At 43.8% G+C, this 20,064-nt stretch overlaps 2 protein-coding genes across 10 annotated transcripts; both read left to right on the top strand.

Moving 5' to 3' along the window:
• The first annotated feature begins 3,923 nt into the window (after window positions 1-3,923).
• Window positions 3,924-9,803, top strand: si:dkey-6n21.12 (schwannomin-interacting protein 1). 2 transcript variants are annotated; one of them, XM_068308194.1, is made up of 7 exons: window positions 3,924-4,233; window positions 6,858-7,114; window positions 7,771-7,889; window positions 8,077-8,170; window positions 8,420-8,539; window positions 8,645-8,762; window positions 8,845-9,803. In XM_068308194.1, the coding sequence occupies exons 2-7, from the start codon at window positions 6,860-6,862 to the stop codon at window positions 8,943-8,945; spliced, it is 807 nt and encodes a 268-aa protein (XP_068164295.1). In that variant the 5' UTR covers window positions 3,924-4,233; window positions 6,858-6,859; the 3' UTR covers window positions 8,946-9,803. The 2 variants fall into 2 exon arrangements, with proteins under 2 accessions (XP_068164295.1, XP_068164294.1); XM_068308193.1 differs by having other exon boundaries at window positions 3,925-4,245.
• A 2,979-nt stretch (window positions 9,804-12,782) lies between these two features.
• Window positions 12,783-18,572, top strand: si:dkey-6n21.13 (P2Y purinoceptor 3). 8 transcript variants are annotated; one of them, XR_011034420.1, is made up of 4 exons: window positions 12,783-13,045; window positions 15,948-16,750; window positions 16,920-17,116; window positions 17,212-17,352. XR_011034420.1 is itself a non-coding variant. In XM_068308190.1 (4 exons), exon 4 carries the CDS (start codon window positions 16,552-16,554, stop codon window positions 17,542-17,544), a length of 993 nt encoding a protein of 330 aa, XP_068164291.1. In that variant the 5' UTR covers window positions 12,783-13,045; window positions 15,948-16,232; window positions 16,320-16,384; window positions 16,530-16,551; the 3' UTR covers window positions 17,545-18,572. The 8 variants fall into 8 exon arrangements, 7 of the variants coding, with proteins under 7 accessions (XP_068164291.1, XP_068164293.1, XP_068164288.1 ...); XM_068308190.1 differs by having other exon boundaries at window positions 15,948-16,232; window positions 16,320-16,384; window positions 16,530-18,572; XM_068308192.1 differs by having other exon boundaries at window positions 16,920-17,043; window positions 17,190-17,324.
• The last annotated feature ends 1,492 nt before the right edge of the window (window positions 18,573-20,064 follow it).

Here is a 20,064-nt window from a genome sequence, read left to right as displayed (position 1 = left end):
TAGCCGTGATGCTAACATCTGATTCTGTCCACATGAGCTAAAATGTCCCTAAAAACGTCCATGAGGTGTTAAAGCAGCATGACGTCACAAACACACCCTCCACTCACCTGAGGCTGAGACACCTGCTGACCAGGAGTGATCAATCAATCAACCTTTATATAGCGCTTAATCACATCAGCAGACATGTCAAAGAGCTTTAACAGACAAAAAAACCCAACTGAACCCTCCAGAGAAAGCATAAGAGACGGGGAAAAAACTCCTTCATTGAGGAAGAAACCCCCGGTCAGGACCCAGACTCTTGGGCGGCCATCGGCCTTGACCGGTTGGGCGGAAAACAAATACTGAATACAAATACGTCGTGCTGACGGTTAAAACACAGCTGTCCACTTGTGATCATGTGACATCTGGTCTTGTCCCACCCCCTCTGAGCTGAGCTGAGAGGGGCGGAGCTAAAGCTCACCTGTTTCCAGTTGGTAGTGGACGGAGAAGGAGCCCCATCAGATCCACTAGTGTTTGTTGTCGTCTTCCTCTTGTCTTCTTCAGCTGCGTGTGTCACTGACATCTGTCTTTGACATCCATCCTCTCATCCCGCCCACCTCCCACGCCCCCCCCCCTCCATAACCCATCCGTCTTTAAATCCTGTCCTCCTACACTCCTGTTTTCTCTCTCCCTCCAATCCCTTCTTCTCTCGTTAATCAGACCTCTTCCCCGGTCCTCTCCTTTCTTTAATGCCATTTCTCCTCCCCCCATCATTGTCCTCTTCATCTCTCTCTCTGGTTGCATCACTCTGGTGCTCCATCAGTCCCCCCCCCACCCCATCCTCCTCCGCCCATCCGCTCTGATGTTAGACTAATGGAGGCTGTGCTTCACTCAGCAGCAGGATGGTGTGACAGAGCGCTGGCTCAGCCTCTGGGAGGGATGGGGGAGAGAGGGATGGGGGAGAGAGGGATGGGGGAGAGAGGGATGGGGGAGAGAGGGATGGGGGAGAGAGGGATGGGGGGGAGAGGGATGGGGGAGAGAGGGATGGGGGGGAGTAAAAAGAGGCAGGCGGATGAGGAGAGGTGGATGTGTGATGGAGGGATGAAGAGGAGTTCCAGCTCAGACCTGTGATGTTCATAACCCTGCAGCATCCTGACCGGCGGTACTTTGGTAGTAGAGAGTAATGGATTACTTTGCTGGAGTAGATGTGAGAACCATCATGTTTATAAGGATGTGAAGAAGAACAATATTTAACCCCATGGGGGAATTATTTTTCCCCTTTTGTTTTTTCTATTTTCACACGTGTGTGTACAGGCCCCTGCACACACACACACACACACACACACACACACACACACACACACACACACACACACACACACACACACACATGGGGGTGAACTGGCACCTTACCAACTGCCAGGTCACACTCCAACATTTTTGGTCAACATGGGTCTTGAACCAGCAACCCTCTGGTTCCCACTAAGCCCAAGACTTAGTGGACTGAGCTACTTCTCCTCCAACATCTCTCTCCTGCTCCTACCTCACCCCTCCACAGCATGAGGGACCAGTGTCTTCACCCTGACCTACTGCCATAAATCAAAGCACTACCTTTGATCTATGGTCTTGCACTGACCTTCTCCCTCGTCTGTCTATCTTGTCTGGTTCCTGAGTGTACAAAAGTTGAAGTTTGACCTTGACCTAGTTTTCTCAAGGTCAAGGTCATCATGTCATCTTCATCCCCTCGTCTGCCTGAGTCATGTCTTTAGCTTCATCCTTCTATCTGAACGGTTGTGGAGACGTTTGGTGGACGAACTAACGGACGGACGGACGGACTAACACTGACAATTAAGTCTCCGCTTTGAAGCGGGATGTAAATATTCTACTTGTTATCTTATATACAGTGTCCGACACACTGAACATGCTAGGCTCCTGGAGGCTAAACATTTACTCACTTTATTCCTATAGTTTCTCACAGGTGGTCGCATCATGAACATTTACACACAACTGACACGCCCTCACAGAAAGAACCAGAACCAACTCCCAGGTGTGAACTACTGCAGCTAGTCCATTAGCCCCTTGTGAAGACCTCCCCGTCTCATGTCCCCCCAAACACTGACTCAATGTGGCAGATGTCCCCTTTAATAGTGTGTGTGTGTGTGTGTGTGTGTGTGTGTGTGTGTGTTTTAACCGTTTAGCTGCCGTCTATCTGTTGGCATGTGAACCCTATTAAAGGCCTGCAGTAGTGTAGTCTAGCTTGACGTAAACATGAATAAAGGATTGTACCTGATGTCTAAACTAACATGAAGAACGCATGTGTGACTTGCTCCGTGAGTGACAGCTCCTTTCATCCAATGGGAGAGCCCCCCTGAAGTCCTGACTCCTCCCCTCGCCCTCCTATCCAATCCCTCTGCACGTCCAGCACCAATATATCCTACCAACCTTTGACTGTTATTTTCTGTACGATTTGTACTTTTGAACAGAACTATTGTTAAAGTAACTCTGTAATATTAGGTACGTTTTATGTTAGCAATAACGTTAAAACACCAGTAAAGGAATATATTTGATATTTAAAGTGATGAAACAACAATGATGGATAGAGGTTGTGTTTTAAAAGCAATATTATTGTGAGTATAATCTAAAAAGAGTGCCATAAACTGTACATTTCTGTTAGTTTGACTAGGGTTTCTCTGTCTCATCGTCGTTTGTTCCAGCCACTAGTCGGCCTACTATAAATGTTAAAGGCTTCTGTAGCTCCCAGTACGTCTCTGTGTATCATGAATGCTGATTTGGTGAAGCTATAGCAACAGAAATAAATACATCCTGCTGCTTCTGTCCAGTTTGACTTTTTATTTTTGTCCCAAACATTAACAGAAAAATGTTCTCCCACAGTTCAGCCCGACATCCCATTCTGATGCAACTTGGTTCACACTGAACAAACACCTCAAAAATTGACCCAAGTTCTTTACCTGCTGTTGATGGTGTCCTCCTGCCCCCTGGTGTCCAAACCAAAAACCTGAAGTTCCGTGGAGCAAATGTTTCTGCTGCCAACACAATGAAATAAGTCAACACTACAGTCCAGGTTCACACAGTGAAACAGTCCAGTTGCTACAGTAAACATTTCCTGTTATAAAATGTGGTTTCAGTTGTGATCAACGTGGAATAAGTCATTCATTCCCAATATACAGTATATCAGTATTACGTTTTTATTCATTCATTGATTATTGTTAACTGCTATTATATATATATATATATATATATATATAGTATACAGTGCGCCCCCGTTCTTTGCGGTTAATGCGTTCCATGAACAACACGCGAATCACGAATTCCGCGATAGAGCGACAAACTATCTTATTATTTACAGTAAATTAAATGTTTCTGACCCCCCCCCCCCATACTGATATTAAACCACCTTCTGTCTGTATTACCTTTAAAATACTCTGATAGACTGTTTAAAACACTTTTGTGTCTCACGTTAAGTCCGAGAGGAGCGCACCTCCAATAGAAAGCAGGTGTACTGTATCACGTGACTGCGTACTAAAAATCCGCCATGAGGTGGAGTCGCAATCACTGATGCGCGAATTCGTGAGGGCTCACTGTATGTATATATATATATATATATATATATATATATATATATATATATATATATATATATATATATATATATATATATACATACAATAATTTTTCTTAGGGATTAATAAAGTTGATTTAATGTTCAATCTTTAGGCCTGATCATTGATCTTTATGTTAATTTATTGTTAATTATTATTGTCAAAAATCTATAATTAACATATATATATATTAACTGGTGGGGGGGGGGTGCTCCGTTTTCCCTCCGTGGGAAGTGAAGCCACCCTCCAGCATCCACCACCACCCATCGCTCTCCAGCCAGGTGGCTTTTATTTTGAAGGGACTCCCAGGAAGCTGAGGGGTGTCATTCAGCTGGACTTCTTCCTTCGGGCTAAGATTCCACAAGTTTGAGTCTTTTGTCGGACGGAGGTCGAGCGGATGAGCGACCAGGGGGGGTTCGGACCGGAAGAGAGGGTCGACCGGAGGAAAGAGAAGAAGAAGAACGGGAGAAAACGGATGAGAGGAGGGAACACAACTACACAAAAACTACGCAAGAACTACACAAGTTGTGAAAAGCCCTACACCCACACACCCTGGAGGAGTTCAGCGATGTGGCACAACTCTCTACCCCTCTGACGAGACCCGACGAGCGGGGCCGGACCACCGGGGAGCAGGGTACGAACCGAGGTACACACACACACACACACACACACACACACACACACACACACACACACCCTTCAGAGGCTCGAGCTCTGTAGGGCCGTAGCCCACCCATGCTTCATCCTGAGGACAGGGGCCCCCCCATCCACGACCAGCAGCCCCCCATCCACGACCAGCAGCCCCCCATCCACGACCAGCAGCCCCCCATCCACGACCGTTAATCAGTTCCAGGAGCCAGGACTGGTGCTCAACATCACCATCCTGAGTTCTGTCCCCTACTTATAAATTTCCACTAATGTTTAGTTAATATGAAACTATTTTAGTTAACAAACGATTAACTTCTATATTTTAATATAGAACAGAAAAAAACATCTTATCCTCAGCCGCTGCTTCACCTCGTGGGTCACGGGGGTTACTACGGGCTAATAATATGATCAATTCTTTTTATTCTGACCTGTTGTGCAGTAACATGACATTAAGTGCTTTAAGGGTTTACTAGTGATTTTATGATTCCAGTATTTGTGGTGTACTGACGTAAAGTGGAGTAAAATGACGTAATTATTGTTATTATTATAATTTTTCCGTGTTTTTCTTTTGAAAACGACATATACTCAAGAACAAGGTAACTCCAGACCAGGTAAGCCGAGGTTTACCTGATGAGCAAACAGAGGGCAGGACTAGAACCTCCTGCAGGCAGCTGCAGTGATGTTGGGTGTAATGAGGCCTTCAAGACGGTGGGACACTGGAAACTATTGCAGATTATCTTCAAGATTGTTTTTAACTGGGCGACCAATTAGACTTTAGCCTTAGATGCTCTATGCCAGTCTATAACACATTCAGTATTTCCTAACACTACCTTTACTCTATAAAAACACCAAAGTAATCCCATTAAACAGTACAGTTACTCCAGAAATAGCAGAATTATGACAAATAAAGTCAGACTGACTTTGTTTTATGAGTTCCAGCTTACCGTCATTCATTGGTTGATGGTACCATCGTTGTTTACATGCCACACCTTCTTGTGAGATTCCATTAGACTTGTACAGGACCAGCTGATGGGAGTTGACATTGTTGTGTTCTTGTGAACTTTTACTCCTCGACACAAAGAAGATGAAACCAGTCTTTCTGAGGCAGGAGAAGAAATCTGATAAAGATGGTGCTAAAGATGAGGACCATTGAAAGTTTGATGAAGCAACAATTTCTGTCTCCATCAGGTCACCTCAGAGTGATCCAATGAGCTAGTATCAATTATTACAAACCCAGTGATGCTGGCAGCTTCTTTGATGTATTAAGAATTGTTCAAATCAATAACCTGCTCCTTATAATGTTACTGAGACCAGTCACAATGGAGGACACCAGGATTGTGATGTCACACTGGTGATGAACGTTACAATCTCTGATGTGTCATGAATAGACCATCTCTTCCTGATCAACCTGTTAATGGTGGAGAAGTTTTACCTGACTGTGTGCTGTCTGTGAATGGCTCCCTGCAGGTCTCTGGATGTAGGCCAGAGACCTGCAGAGGTATTGGGAGAGGTGTTGGGAGAGCTTCAGGTAGACCTACAGTAGACCTAGGGGTAAAGCTACTGGTAAACTCACAGGCTGACTTATAGGTAAACGTAATAGGTAGGTAGACCTACTGGTTGAAGAGGTAACCCTGCAGATAGACCCTACCTGTAGGTGGAGCTACAGGTAGGGCTACTGATAAACTCATAAGAAGACCTTGAGGTAGATTTAGTGGTGAACTCACGGGTAGACGTACAGGTAGGCCTACAGGTAATGCTACTGGTAAACTCACGGGTAGACCCAAAAAACCTACTACTAAAGTCTCAGGTTGTCTCACTGGTAAATCTACTAGTCAACTCACAAGTACATGTACAGGCAAACCTACAGATAGGCCTAGAAGTATAGATACTCGTAAACTCATGGGTAGACCTACAAGTAAGCCTGCTACTTAAATCACAGATAGACCTACAAGTAGACCTACTGGTAAACTCACAAGTAGACTTAGAGGTAGACCTAGTGGTAAACTTTCTGTTAGACCTACAGATATGCCTAGAGGTAGTCCTACAGGTAGAGCTAAAGGTAGACTTAATAGTAAACTTACAGGTAGACCTACAGGTAAACCTACTGGTCAACTCACAAGTAGACCTACATTTAGACCTACAGGTAGACCCACAGGTAGACCTACATGTAGGTCAGACCACCTCGGCCTGTGGACCTGATGCTTTGACGTTTCTTTGTTGGTAACGCTTCCAGCGTTTTGCTCTGGAGTCTTCTCAGGCTGTGGTTCTGGTCTTCAAGCAGGTGACAGGTCTTCACTCTCAGGTTTGTCCCGTCTTCATCCTTCCTCCCTGGCAGTAGGTTTATAAGGACTAGATTGAACAGTCCTACAGGTAGTCTCTACAGTTGTCCTCACAGCTCTGCTGGTTTTCTAATCCAGAGACTAGTGGACGAATGCCTCCAACCCCATTGAACGTATGGACATGTGATCTTTACCGTAGAAGCTCCCCTCCAGGTTTTTCTAACCCTGGACATCAAAATGCAGAGGTGGTGAACTCAGTGAAGACCAGGGTCACTGGACATCCTGTCATTTATCCAGTTTGAAACAGCATCGTGTTGCTTCTTCCCTGCAGAGATGGATGGAGAGAAGGAGCGACAGAGACAGCAGGGAGAGGAGAAGGAGAGCAACGAGGCCGAAAAGGACCGGAGTGGAGACAACACTGAGGATGAAGAAGACAAGGATGAGGGTGCTGAGGATGCAGCACTGTTGTGGCAGGAAGGCTACAATGAGGACAATCTGAGCCTTCCCATCATGCACTGGGAGGCACTGAGTCTGCGCATCGCTGAGCTTGAGAAGCAAGAACAGGAAAAAAAGGAGAAGATGGCAAAGGTCAGGGGTCATAGCCTGGAGTGTAATTTGAATATTTTGAATGGGACTAAAAGAAGGGCATGTAGTCCTCAACCTACAAACATAACTGGTTGTAAGCTGAAGGGTTCGTAAGTTGTTATTTATTAAATTCATTACTACTCTAAATACTAAAGTTTTATTCCCTCAGACTGACCAGAAACACTAACAGGACATTAAAACAACACAGAATATTAAAATCCTGTAGTACTGTAATGTAACTTTAACATCTCTACCTCTGCTGAATGAATTTTCTCCTGGGGGGTGTAGAGGCTAAACCCAGCTTTAATCCACTGAGGTGTTCCACCACACTGACGTGAGTGATGTCACTTCCTGCTCATCAAAAGTCAGACACGCCCCTTTATGTTTGATGACTCTGTTTTATTTCATTAAGTTTCTCAGTTAATCACCAATAGTTGACATCAACTAGCAAAGTATCCAGAGTTCAGTGGTTAATGCTTCTGGGCAGAAACATCACCAGACCAACATTGGTTCCTACATCATTTAGTTCCTACAGGAGGACAACCCAGTTAGTAATTAATAAAGTATGAGCTAACAGCAGATTGTGGTGTGTGTGTGTCACCTGTAGCGACCTGTGGTGACCTGTAGTGACCTGTGATGACCTGTGATGTGTGTGTCAGGGTGGGGTCAGTCTGGAACGAGGCAGAGCTCCAGTGACAGAGGACAGAGGGTGGAGAGCAGAGAATGGGGAGGACAGAGATGACGCCTGTAACAGCCACGTGTTGGCTCTCACCTCACGGTATGCATGCTCACACACACACACACACACACACACACACACACACACACACACACACACACACACACTGACAACAATCAAACCTGGTTCACATTAATGGTTCCACTGAGTCTAGATGACCAATCAGAGGTCTCCGTGCTGCACCGTCATCCACCGGCAGCCTGTTTGATTGGTGTGTGTCCTCCAGCCTGCAGACGCAGATGAATCTTCAGCTCTGCTTCATCAATGACAGCGAAAGTGAGGAAGATGAGGAGGAGATCAATAAGACAGGAAACACACAAGTAAGTTTTCCTGCTGGAGGTTTGCAGGATAGAATATTCCTCCAATCAGCTGATCAGCTGGAGGTTTTAACCGCTTCTATGTTTTTCACTGTTCTGATCAAAAACATGGATCAAAGTATTTAGAATGTCAGCCAGGTCAGGTGATCAATCAATCGATCGATCAATCGGAGTACCCTGATGCTACCCTCTCCATGAGAGTTCCTCCAGTCATCTCATGCTCTTCCTCCCACATGTTGTGTGATGATGAAGAGAGGAACAGTCCAGGTCCAACTGCTTCCACCTGCCAAACCAGAGAAACCCAAATCCAGAGGCTTCAGGAACACGCTAAGGAACCTACGAGACCGGCTGAGATCGGACCACAAACCTCTGGTGAGTCAGACGTCTGGTCGTCCTGCTGTCTCTGACTCCCCCACCTCCTGGTTGTCCTCTCCTGGATGTCCACTCACGTTTCTCCTCTCCTGATTCTCCTTTCAGACTCAAGCATCCAATGATCCGGTGGTCCAGAGGAAACATCTGGAGCACAGTGACTTACAGAAGTTCTCTATACCGGACCTGAAGTCTCTGTCCACGTCCCTCAGCACAGCCATACAAGGTACCCCCCCAAGTGGTCCTACAGGTCCTCTCGGATCTGATGAAGAGTTGCTCTCAACTGTGTGTTCATGTGTCCTTTCTAGACCTGAGTTCAGAGCTTGTGGGGCGCCTCCAGGTCAGAGACCAGCTGAGGACGGAGCAGGACGCCATGCTGCTGGAGGTCCAGGACCTGACCTCGCTGTGAACCCGTCCAGTCAAGAGACCTCATGACCCAAAGACATTTGAACAGGTGTCCTGGTCTGTGGTTGTGGTCCAGAGTCACCACCTTCTCTACTGTGGTGTTCAGTGACTTCATTGTTGGCCTGAAAGAGACTTTTCTGGAAACAAGCTCTTCAAGTCGGATTATAAGGCCGTTGTACATTCTGTGAGCAACAAGAAGCCATGGAGAAGACCTGGAAGCAGACCTCCTTGGAGGACGTTCTTTCAACGTTTACATAATTAATTCTCTGTAATAATTTGGGGTCAATCATGAGTCTTGTTTGAACCATTCTTTTTAAAATGATTTCCAGATTACAGTCGGCCCTTCAACATTTTTATTTTTCCTGCATTTAAAACCAATAATAAAGGCTTGTTTTTTTTTTAAAAAAAACCAAGATCGAATGAGAGAAAGACTCTGAAAGCAGGAATAGTTTTGAGTCTCTGACATTCCAGGAAACAGTGGAAAACAGTTTCTCTGTGCGAACACAACGGACCGTCTTCCAACATGTTTGGATTAAAAATCGAGATAAAACTTGACGGTCACAGCGCCGTGTGCAATCGTCCATTGGAGATCCCCAATGTTCTTTGTTAACGGTGGCTTGTAGAAAGACTCCAATGTAGGGTTCACACCTGGTGTCAGACCAAGGTGAACCCCCCCTTATGTGTCAACCCCATCTTGAAATTTACCTTTGTTTTTTTAATTTTTACATTTACTTTGTGCATGTTTTCTACCACTGTTGTTATTGAGGCTGATCGGGTTTGAGTCAGTCGTGAAAACCAGGAGACAAACAGGAAGAGATCGTCTGGATTTGAAAGACCTGTTCAATAAAAGTTAATCAGAGTACATTGCTGTGGGGTGAGTCAACTCTTCCAGCGTCTCAGCAGGCTGTCGATGACGTTCACAGAGGACACGCCCACAGTGGAGGACACACCCACAGCAGAGGACACACCCACAGTGGAGGACAGAGCAGCAGCTTCATCCAGAGATGATCTTTTGTCTCTTCCTACAGATTTCTTCTGTCTTGAATAGTTTTAATATCCGGTCTGGCTTCAGAGCCCTCAACAGAACTGAATCCGCTCTGCTAAAAGTTCTTACTTACCACCGACTCTGGATCATGTGCATTGCTCATCCAATGCTGTTTACAATACCGTTGATCATGGCATTCTAATCGATCACCTAGAAAGTACAGCTGGACTACAGGGCCCTGTCTTAAGCTGGTTTAAATCCTATTTAACTAAATGAACTTATTTGTCAAACTAGATAATGAGTCCTGTTCTCCAATGAATATTAAACTTGGGGTCCCCCAAGAATCAGTTCTTGGCCCCCTTCTGCTGTCATTATACCTGGCCCTCAGCTCTATCTTTGGGAAACACAGCTTAAAATACCACTGCTATGCTGATAATACACAACTGTATTTACCCGTATCCCCTGGAAACGCCTCATCTATTAACACACTTTGGTGTTTGGAGGACATTAAATCCTTGATGGTAACAAACATTGTCCAGTTGAATACCAAGAAAAAAAGATGATTTTATTTGGACCACATGTCCCTATAAACAACCTGAGAAAAGCCCTTTGTCCTCGGTTATCAAATTCAAGTCATCAATTCAGCTCTGTTGTTAAAGCTTCTTCTTATCAGCTCAGATTCATAGCTAAGACGAAGTACTTTTTATCTACAAAAGACCTTGCAACATTCATACATGCTTTTATTACCTCACATTTAGATTACAGCAGCTCGTTTTACACAGACTTAACCCAGATTAAACACTGATTAAACGCCTGTGAGAACAGAATGCTGCTGCAAGACTCCTCATTCAAAAAGTAGGACCACATAACTCCTGGTTTAGCCCAATTTCATTGGTTGCCAGTTAATTTTAAAATTGATTTTAAAGTTTGACTTTAAGCTTATTTGTAGCATTGGTATTACAGTAGTGATAGTACAGTCTAGTGCACTAGTTCTGTAGTAGTATTACGACAGTCCAAAACATTGCTGCAGTAGTATTTCTACAGCCTTCATACGGGTACTACAGTAGTATTTCTACAGTGCAGGCCACTAGTACTGCAGTAGTATTACTACAGACTAAAACATAGTTCATCAATAGAATTACTTGATTTAAGAAAAAATCAGGGTTCTTTGATCTGAGGATGCAGGATATGTGTTACCTGTCAGGTCTGTTGGAGTAGAACAGTTTCAGCTTCTGCCTCCTGTGCCACCATGCAGGCTGGTGGCACAGCGGTTAGTTCTGGGTTCAAACCCCAGAACTTCAAACATGGCCTTTCTGTGAAGAGTTTGCATGTTTTCTCTGTGTCTGATTGGGTTTTCTGGCGCCACCCTCTAGAGTCTGGGTCCTGCCCAAAGTTTCTTCCTCAGTGAGAGTTTTTCCCCGCTGCTGTCTCATGCTTGCTCTGGAGGGTTCTGTTGGGTTTCTCTGTCTGTGAAAGTGCCTCATAATGTCTGGTGATGTGATCAAGTGCTTCACAAATAAAACTTAATTGACTGATTGATTGTACATAGCCCCAAATTACAAATTCAATTGTCTCAGGGTTTTACAATCCCTACAGGATGTGCCACCCTCTGCCCTTAGACCATCGATTTTAGTAAGAAATCATTTCCCATCAATACAGTATAGAACACTAGTACTGAAATAATATCACTCCACAGTAAATGTGCAGTAATACTAGTACTAGTAGTAGTAGTACAGCAGTAGTTAAACACTTAGTGTAACTAGAGTGTGTGTGTTGTGGGGCCTCTTGTCTGATGCGTCTGATGCTCCTTAAAGAAGCAGTAAACTCCTGCAGCAGTGACTTCAGAGCAGGTTTCTATTGGTCATTGGTTCAATGACTTCCTGCTACTGCCGATCACACCTCATTTAACAACTCCCCACTGGTGGAAGTGCACTCGCCGATTGAACAGTGTGGGTGCTTGAAATGATTGTGATGTGTGTGTTGGCTTGATACCAGCAGAACATTTGTACTGTTTGAAACCCCGAGTCTAATCAAGTCCTGGACCCGAACGTTCTAGTGAGTGTAGAACTAATGTCCCCCTAGGGGCTTCCAGACTGCAATAGGTTCAACTCTTCCAACAAGCTTCTTGTGCCAGGAGCCCATCTAGTCCCCCTCCTACCCAGACGTGTCAAACCCTCCACATGTTAGCATTGATAACACGTTAGCATTGATAACATGAAGTGTGTTGGTTCCTCATTCAGTTCTCTGGTGATTATGTTTGGTTAGTTAGTCATTTTTAATGTTTCTGGTCACAGAAGTTTACTCTATGTGTGTATACCATACATGTGTATATGTATATGTTTGATATATACTGTGTGTGTATATGAACTAACTAGGTTTTGAACTAACTCATTAGATGTATTGTCTGGTTTTTGCTCTTTGCACTCTGCATTTCTTTTTTTGTGCACCAATCCTGCTTTATGTGCATTCAATTGCCTCCAGAAGAACCAACAAGAGGCAGTTTAGGACCTTCTGAAGCCTGACCAAGATATCAGCTGTTTTATTTTAAATATTGTGACACGCACACATACACACACACTGTCCCACAGACACGTGGGGGACATTCATCTGTCTGTTCTCACAGCCATCAGCCTCCATTACAAAACATTCAGCTCATCGAAAAAGGTGAGGCATCTCACACACACACACACACACACACACACACACACACACACACACACACACACACACACACACACACACACACACACACACACACACACACACACACACGGAGAGAGAGAGAGAGAGAGCAGGAATAGAATTGGATGACACAGAGGGGGACAGAGGGAGGGACTCATTACCATAGAAACTGACCAGGCTGCTCTCAGAAGCAGTAGAAAAGGTGAAAGCTGAAATGGTCCAACTGTCAAGGTCATCGCTCCCCAGAGCCCCTGGCCCCCGGCCCTTTCTGACCGCTGATTTGTTCTGACCTGTAGAAACAACAGAAGACGCTGTATTTTCGTCCTACTGACAGAGCAGCGGCTGAAGTCTGGATGTTTGGTGTTTTCTTGTGGTCTTTCTGCTGAGCCTCAGGTAGAACAGGAGCCATATGGACTCCGAGTCGTCCCTGGTCACAGGTAAGCTCTTTGTCCAACAGCAGATTGCAGTGATGCAGGTATTTATGAGTTTGATGCTCTTCCCTTTACACAAACACTGAACTCCTGATGCCGGTCTTGAGGTGTGGTTATTTTTAGCTGAATGTTTACTCTGGCAGTAAAACTTCATTTTCAAACTTGATTTCAAGATTCTATTTTGTAAGTACATCATAAATCTACTTTAAAACATCTCTTGATGAGAGTGAATATGTATACAACAGATGATCCATCAGGCCGGTGATTTTTCAAACCAGGAGCAGTTCCTGGAAAACAAACTCTTCTCAAATTGCCCCGACAAATGAGATTGTAATACAAAAGGTCTCATGAGAAAAATATATGATAAAAATGATTAAATGAGTTCCTGTAATCATAAAAATAACTGACCTGAGAACATAACTCAATGTAACAACAGAACACACTTATGAGAAAAGGTCTTCTCATAGTAATGATTAAATATCATTCAATAATGAGACATCTCATAATAATGAAAAAGTGACATTGTAAATTATCTTTATAATGAGAGCACCTCTACAAAGATTACTTTTCAAACTGTAATGAGAAAAAAAACTGCTGTCTGACAATATTTTCATATGCAGATGAAAAAATGAAGGTGTTTGAAGCCCCACTCTATGCTCAGAGATGAATTTTGGAGTGGAGGATTGAAGGATTGGTGATATATTCTGAGCAAACATTAACCTCCAACTTTTTCTCCACAATATAAAAATCTTTTGATAGCTTCATCACTCTAGTCATCATCCCTAACCTCTTCATTTAGGAAACACCTTTCCAAAGTGTTTCACACATGAGGAATACAAACTATCGCCCATGATTTAAAGACTAAAGAAGAAACCGATGGGAAAATAAGACATTAAAAAGGAGATTCATTTTACTAACAATAAGACCGAACATTAAATGATCAGTAAATGAATTGACAATAAAAATGCACCTCTTGGATCCTGCTGAAGGCTTTTCCAGCAGCTTGGAGTATCTAAAATAATCAACGATGAAGAAGACGGAGACCAGAATGTCTGGGGAAATTATGTGAATCAATGTGAACAGTAACAGAGGTTTTACTGGAGGTTTAGTTGTCCTCATTCTAGACTTTTGGATTAGTTTGGGATGGTGTTTCCTTTGGTGGAGCAGGGGGACATTGTTCCGGGAGTTGGCCGTCCTGGAATGATGGAAAGATGAACATCTCACCTCTTATCATCTGATCAATAACCCCAATTGGTCCAGGCAGGCAGGCAATCTCAATGAGTTGGGGTCTGCTCGAGGTTTTTGCCTATTAAAAGATGGTCAGAACAACATGAGAGTGTTGTTTGCTCCTGGACATTTCTGTTGGGCTTCTGGTTTAGAGAAGCTCTACCGTATATGTAAAGTGCCACAAGTTGACTTTTGTTATGATTTGGGGTTATATAAATAAAATTTGACTTGATTTGATCAATACTGTTCAAGTATTAAGAGAACTCCTGGACTTCATATGTCGGTTTGGGTCGGGGTGGGTTTGTTTAGTCGGAGACGAGAGTCTCACTCTTATGAAACCATACAAGACTTTCCAAAGCAGCTCTGATATTCATTCAATGCGTGATGCATTCACAGGTTGTGCATTCAGCATGTGTAGTTAATGAGATGAAACATGAGTTGTGTTTGTGAGTCTTAAACTACATTAACCATTAACTGACAAATGTGATGAAGCTGCTCTGACTCCCTACATCTCAGAGCTCTGCTGTCCGCCGTGTTTCTCTTTGTTAGAGCATTTTGTTTCTGTCAACCCGTCCCCCCCGCCGCCGAGGCTCAGCTGCTGCTCCGACAATACCTGACATGAAAAGGGCTTCGACATCCCAGCTGTGACAACAGCATGAAGGAGTTCTGGTGGAGTGGGAGTGAGGCCAGTGTGCATGGAGACACCTCAGGGATATGTGGTTACTTATTGCTGAGTTAATGGGGTGAGAAGACCTGATTCAGCAACAGACCCTCGTTCACAGGAAGGCAAACAAGCAGAGAATCAGCAGCAGAAAGACCAGGTCAAACACATCCTGGTCAACAGTCAGGAGAGGGAGGAGGGGAGGGAGGAAGGGAGGAGAGAGAGAGACAGGGCACTCTTTCAATTTCAGTATGTGCGAAGTAGTAAGTTAGTTAGGTGGTTGGTTGGTTGGTTGGTTGGTTGGTTGGTTGGTTGGTTGGTTAATTAGTCACACCAAATTGTCAGTAACTGTAAGCGTGCATGGTTGTTTGTCTTTTGTGTGGCCCCACGATGAGCTGACGTCTCATCAAGGATGTACCCCACTTCTTCCTCGAGGCCAGCTGGGATATGCTCCAGCAGACCGGTGACCGACAGGAAGGATAAGTGGTTGTAAGGGGTTCTCTTGTGTACAAGAAGAGGATCATTTTTAATGATTATATATTTACTTATATTGAGATGGGAGGTTGTGGAGGGGAGGTTCTGGGTCTCAATGAAATCTTCCTTGCTGAAGAAAAGATAAATATAAGGATAATGCAGCTGATTTTTGTTTTCAGGACAAATTTAATAATGTAACGTAATTTTTTTCTCCACTTGTCTTTTTTTTCCTTAGGGAAATTGTTTTTCCATTCTTTTCTTTAAAATATAAGGCCTTAGCGCACGCACACACACGCACACAGGTATGTATCAGGTATGCCCACAAATTTTTTTCCCGGGACCACCTCTTAGATTGGTGACATAATCTGATCAGACATCTACGAACAGACAATGAGGAAGGCAGAGGTAAAGATGGTACCAGCAGACCAGTTTGGTTCTGAACATGTTTAAAGCTGATTCAAACCAGTAGTCACTGGTTTCTGTGAAGCTGAGATGTGGTCCACGAGAGTCTGTAAAATGGTAACTGATTTGTCCTTTTGTCTCCAGGGTAACCCACTCCTCCATAACCATCTGAGCCCATGCTGTACAGCATCATTTTCCAGAGTAGAAGGATGACACAGAACGCTCTTGACAGAACCACAGAGGTGCAAGTCTCAGACTTGTTCAACTTCACCCTCACATGACAAGGAATCTATCCCTCACCATGTCATCGAAAGAAGCCGTTCCTGCCAACATCAGCAACTCTGTACTCCAAGACTTTCTCAACTCCTTCCTGCCGTTTCCCTCCTCGACCCCACCATCTCCGTCTTGCAGCATAGATGAGTCCTACAAGTACATCTTCCTCCCCATCTGCTACTCTTTCACCTTCATTTTTAGCATTTCCCTGAACTCTGTCGTCCTCTACCGATCCTTCCGCAGGACCAAGCGCTGGAACGCATCTCTGATCTACATGGTCAACCTGGCCTCCACAGACTTCATGTATGGTCTGTCACTGCCGTTTCTCGTAGCCAGTTATGTCATGCGTGATCGTTGGGTTTTTGGGGACTTCATGTGTCGCCTGGTTCGCTTTCTTTTCTACTTTAACCTCTACTGCTCCATCTTCTTCCTCACCTGCATCTCTGTCCATAGATACCTCGGTATCTGCCACCCCATGAAAGTCATCACAATAGAGACCAAGAAGGCTGTCAAGTGCACTTGTGTCGTGGTTTGGATTGTAGTGTTTGCTTTGACCTGCCCCATCTTTCGATTTGCCCAGACCGGCCATGTAACAAGATTGGCAGGCCTTGGTAGCAATGCAAGCAGTAGAGAAAATCTAAGCCATGAGGTGACACTGATTAATTCCAGCAAAGGTAACTTGGGAAGAGTCATTGAGGAGTACCAAAACTGCTGGGATGATGCCATAGATAAGGAGTTTCCTGATTACATACCATATGGCATAATCCTCCATTTACTGGGCTTTTTTCTGCCTTTTTCCATCATTGCTTGGTGTTACTCTCATGTTGTTCTGACCATATTTAGGACACTGCACTCTCAGCCATCATCCTACAGAGTTAAAAGAGAGGTTGGATGTGAGGGTGCAGAGATTAGAGAGAGGAGTGGCCCTGCAGTCATTGGAAGAGGAAGAAGAGGGAGCAACGGAATGGTTAGGCCACTAAGAAGAGATGAGGGAATGTCCATTTTCCTTGGCTCCCACTCCCCTTATGCTAGTCGCAGACGTAAGTCTATCAAGACTATCATCACCATCACCCTCCTGTTTGCTCTGTGTTTCTTCCCATTTCACGTCACTAGAACCATCTTCCTTCTGCTGAAGGTGACCAAGGGAGTGCCCTGTCACACCATGACCATGGTCTCCATGTGCTACAAGATCACAAGGCCTTTAGCATCATTCAATGCATGGCTCAACGCCCTTCTTTACTTCCTCACTAAAGACAAGGGCGGACCTCATTGCTGCCAGGCTGTTCCCACCACCAGTCAACAACATGCAGGCCTTATGCTGCCGCTGAGGCCCATGGGAAAAGGAGAGGATCCAGAGGATGTAGAGATGGACGACCAATTTGGCAATAGAGAGAATAAAGAAATAATTTCACAATTGTCCATCATACATGAACAGAGAAAAACTCAAGTCAAGGTGTTGTATAGCTGAATGTTTATATGCATGGTAGGGTGCCCACCAGAAACAAGTCATTACATAAACTTTGATATGAGCACGGTAGCACAAGCTATGATAAAAGAAATGAATCTTACTGCCTGATGTTTGCCTACCCGTTCCTTCTGGGTGGATGTAAATGTATGGTTATGTGTCTTTTGTATGTTTAGAATATATTATAGATTAAAAATTCACTCAAATCACTGATGTCTTTTAAAAGCACGAATGTTTGGATCAAAGTTGGTCGTACGTTATCTGACAGTTGCGTTTTATTCTGTGTTGACATATTATCACACAGACACTTCTTAGTCCCAGGTAACATTAGCTGATCAATGGTCCTACTGGAGAATAGGGTGGGACAGACAGGACAACTCACGACTGAGTGGAAGCCCAGCTAATAACGGCTAATCGTTAGTTCAAAGAAACAAGATGAAGACATTCCACAGCTGGGAGAGCTGAGACAAACCGCTGAAGGCTGGTTGGACGCGCCTGTTCATCACTGCTGCTGTGTGCATGTTTCAATGTCATGATGCTGCTGTGTTAGCATGCAATCTGAAATGATGCACTGCCATTGCTTCATTCAGTGTATATACATGGGGGGGGGGAGTCATGACACCCAGCTTTTCATCTACCTTTAAATTCTTTCTACGTAAATGATGTCATTGTGTTTAATAGATACCGAGCTCTCTTTTCAGTGAATGCACACACAATGTTTTGATTGTTTATATCACGATATGACAAGTTTTCATGTTTAAAATGTGACACGTCGAACAATAAAAAGAAAACTTGAAATTTCCTTGATTTCTTGAGAGAGAAGTGTGATCATCCAGATTAGCGGGGCCAGATTGTGCAAATGATTGTATAGCTAGAAGATTCTCATGTGGAAATAATGTGTTTCCTGTGAACAAGTATGACCTGACCCTGAAACAGTAGATTATATTAATATGTCCACACCAAAGACCAAAGTAACTCTAATATCAACTGTTGTACTCAGTATAAAGGAGTATGTTATTTCTGATGATTAAATGAATGCATTTTGAAATACAAAGTAAAAGAAAAACCTGTTGAACTTCAGGTGTTGACATTTGTCTTTGTGCTTCAGCTAAATGTTAAATGTCGCAGCACTGTATACACGTCAAACAAACAGTACATTATATTTTTGACTTACGTACATTGTATAGGGGATACCTTCTGTTCTCCCTGTAAGTATACTGTATCTATTCTAACACTTGAGAAGAAGAATAAGATGTCACTATAAGGCAAGATGAAACCGATGAACCTACATGAACCAAATGAAACCTACACCAAACAGAGGAAGCCTACAAGAACCTACATAAACCAGATGAAACCTGCCTTAACCATAGTACCAGACGAAAACTACATGACCCGACATGAAACAGAAGAGACCTACCTTACCCGTAGTACCCAAAGAAAACTAAATAAACCTTCATGAAACAGGTGAGGCCTACCTGGTAATGTGAAGGACACAACAGAGGAAACCTTAGTGGTGGTGCTAACAACACATCCATAATCCTTTTCTGAATCTTGCTTTTTTATCATTTATTGTTGACTCTGTTTCGTCCCTTTTAAATCCCTTCAAAATAAAAGAATATATCAACTTAAATGTGACAGAATTCTACTCAGATTGTAATTTTAAAGTGAATCACCCTTCATACATCAAACATGACTGTGTTTTAAAGAGAGAAACCAGAGGTATCCATTGTCCACTGAAGGTCAACAATCTGCTCACATCAGAGCTCTAAACTGTTATTGTACCTTTACATTCTGCTAAATACAGTACTGTTGTTCTCTCAGTGGAACCTGTTTGGTTACTGTTGACTTCTGGAAAAGGAGCTGTGATTGGTTGTTTCTCTGTCTTAGCACCATCCCCTGGCAGAATTACACAAGTATACTGTACATACAGGACGGCCACTTTGACAGTTTCAGAGACAGTATACAATATACAAGGAGAAAGGTAGACAGAGATGGAGCAGCGTCAGTAGTGAGGTGTTCCCTGTGGTACGTCAGGTGGATAGAAGCACTGTGACACTGACAAATGAGAAGAAAAATACACATACATTATATATATATATATATATATATATATATATATATATATATATATATATACACACAACTAAAACGACACGTCCACACAGTTCATCTTCCCTCAGCATGAGGGAATAAATTAGCTCCAAAATTCTTCTTTATAAAAGATATATATGTGTGTGTGTGTATATATACTGAGTATATATATACAGTATACATATATACACACATAGGCTCGCGCTTGCCCGCGCGGACACTGCCCTGCTGTCATTCATGCCGGTTAGGATTCAAAACACAACAAACTCCCGACGTGCACCGCGGCCTGTGGAGCCTCTGACGGCTACGTTCCCTCAACATAAAAAATAAATTAAAATCCCAGGAAGCACGTGGTTGTGAAACGACGCGCGGGGTCGGTCGCTCTGGCTCGCGGGCACATTTTGGTGCTCGCGGGATTTTTCTGCGGGTTCG

This window comes from Antennarius striatus, chromosome 23 (assembly GCF_040054535.1).
Source record: "Antennarius striatus isolate MH-2024 chromosome 23, ASM4005453v1, whole genome shotgun sequence".
NCBI classification, from domain to species: domain Eukaryota; kingdom Metazoa; phylum Chordata; class Actinopteri; order Lophiiformes; family Antennariidae; genus Antennarius; species Antennarius striatus.
The sequence above is the reverse complement of the archived record's forward strand: the minus strand, read 5'-3'. Positions and strand labels throughout refer to the sequence as shown.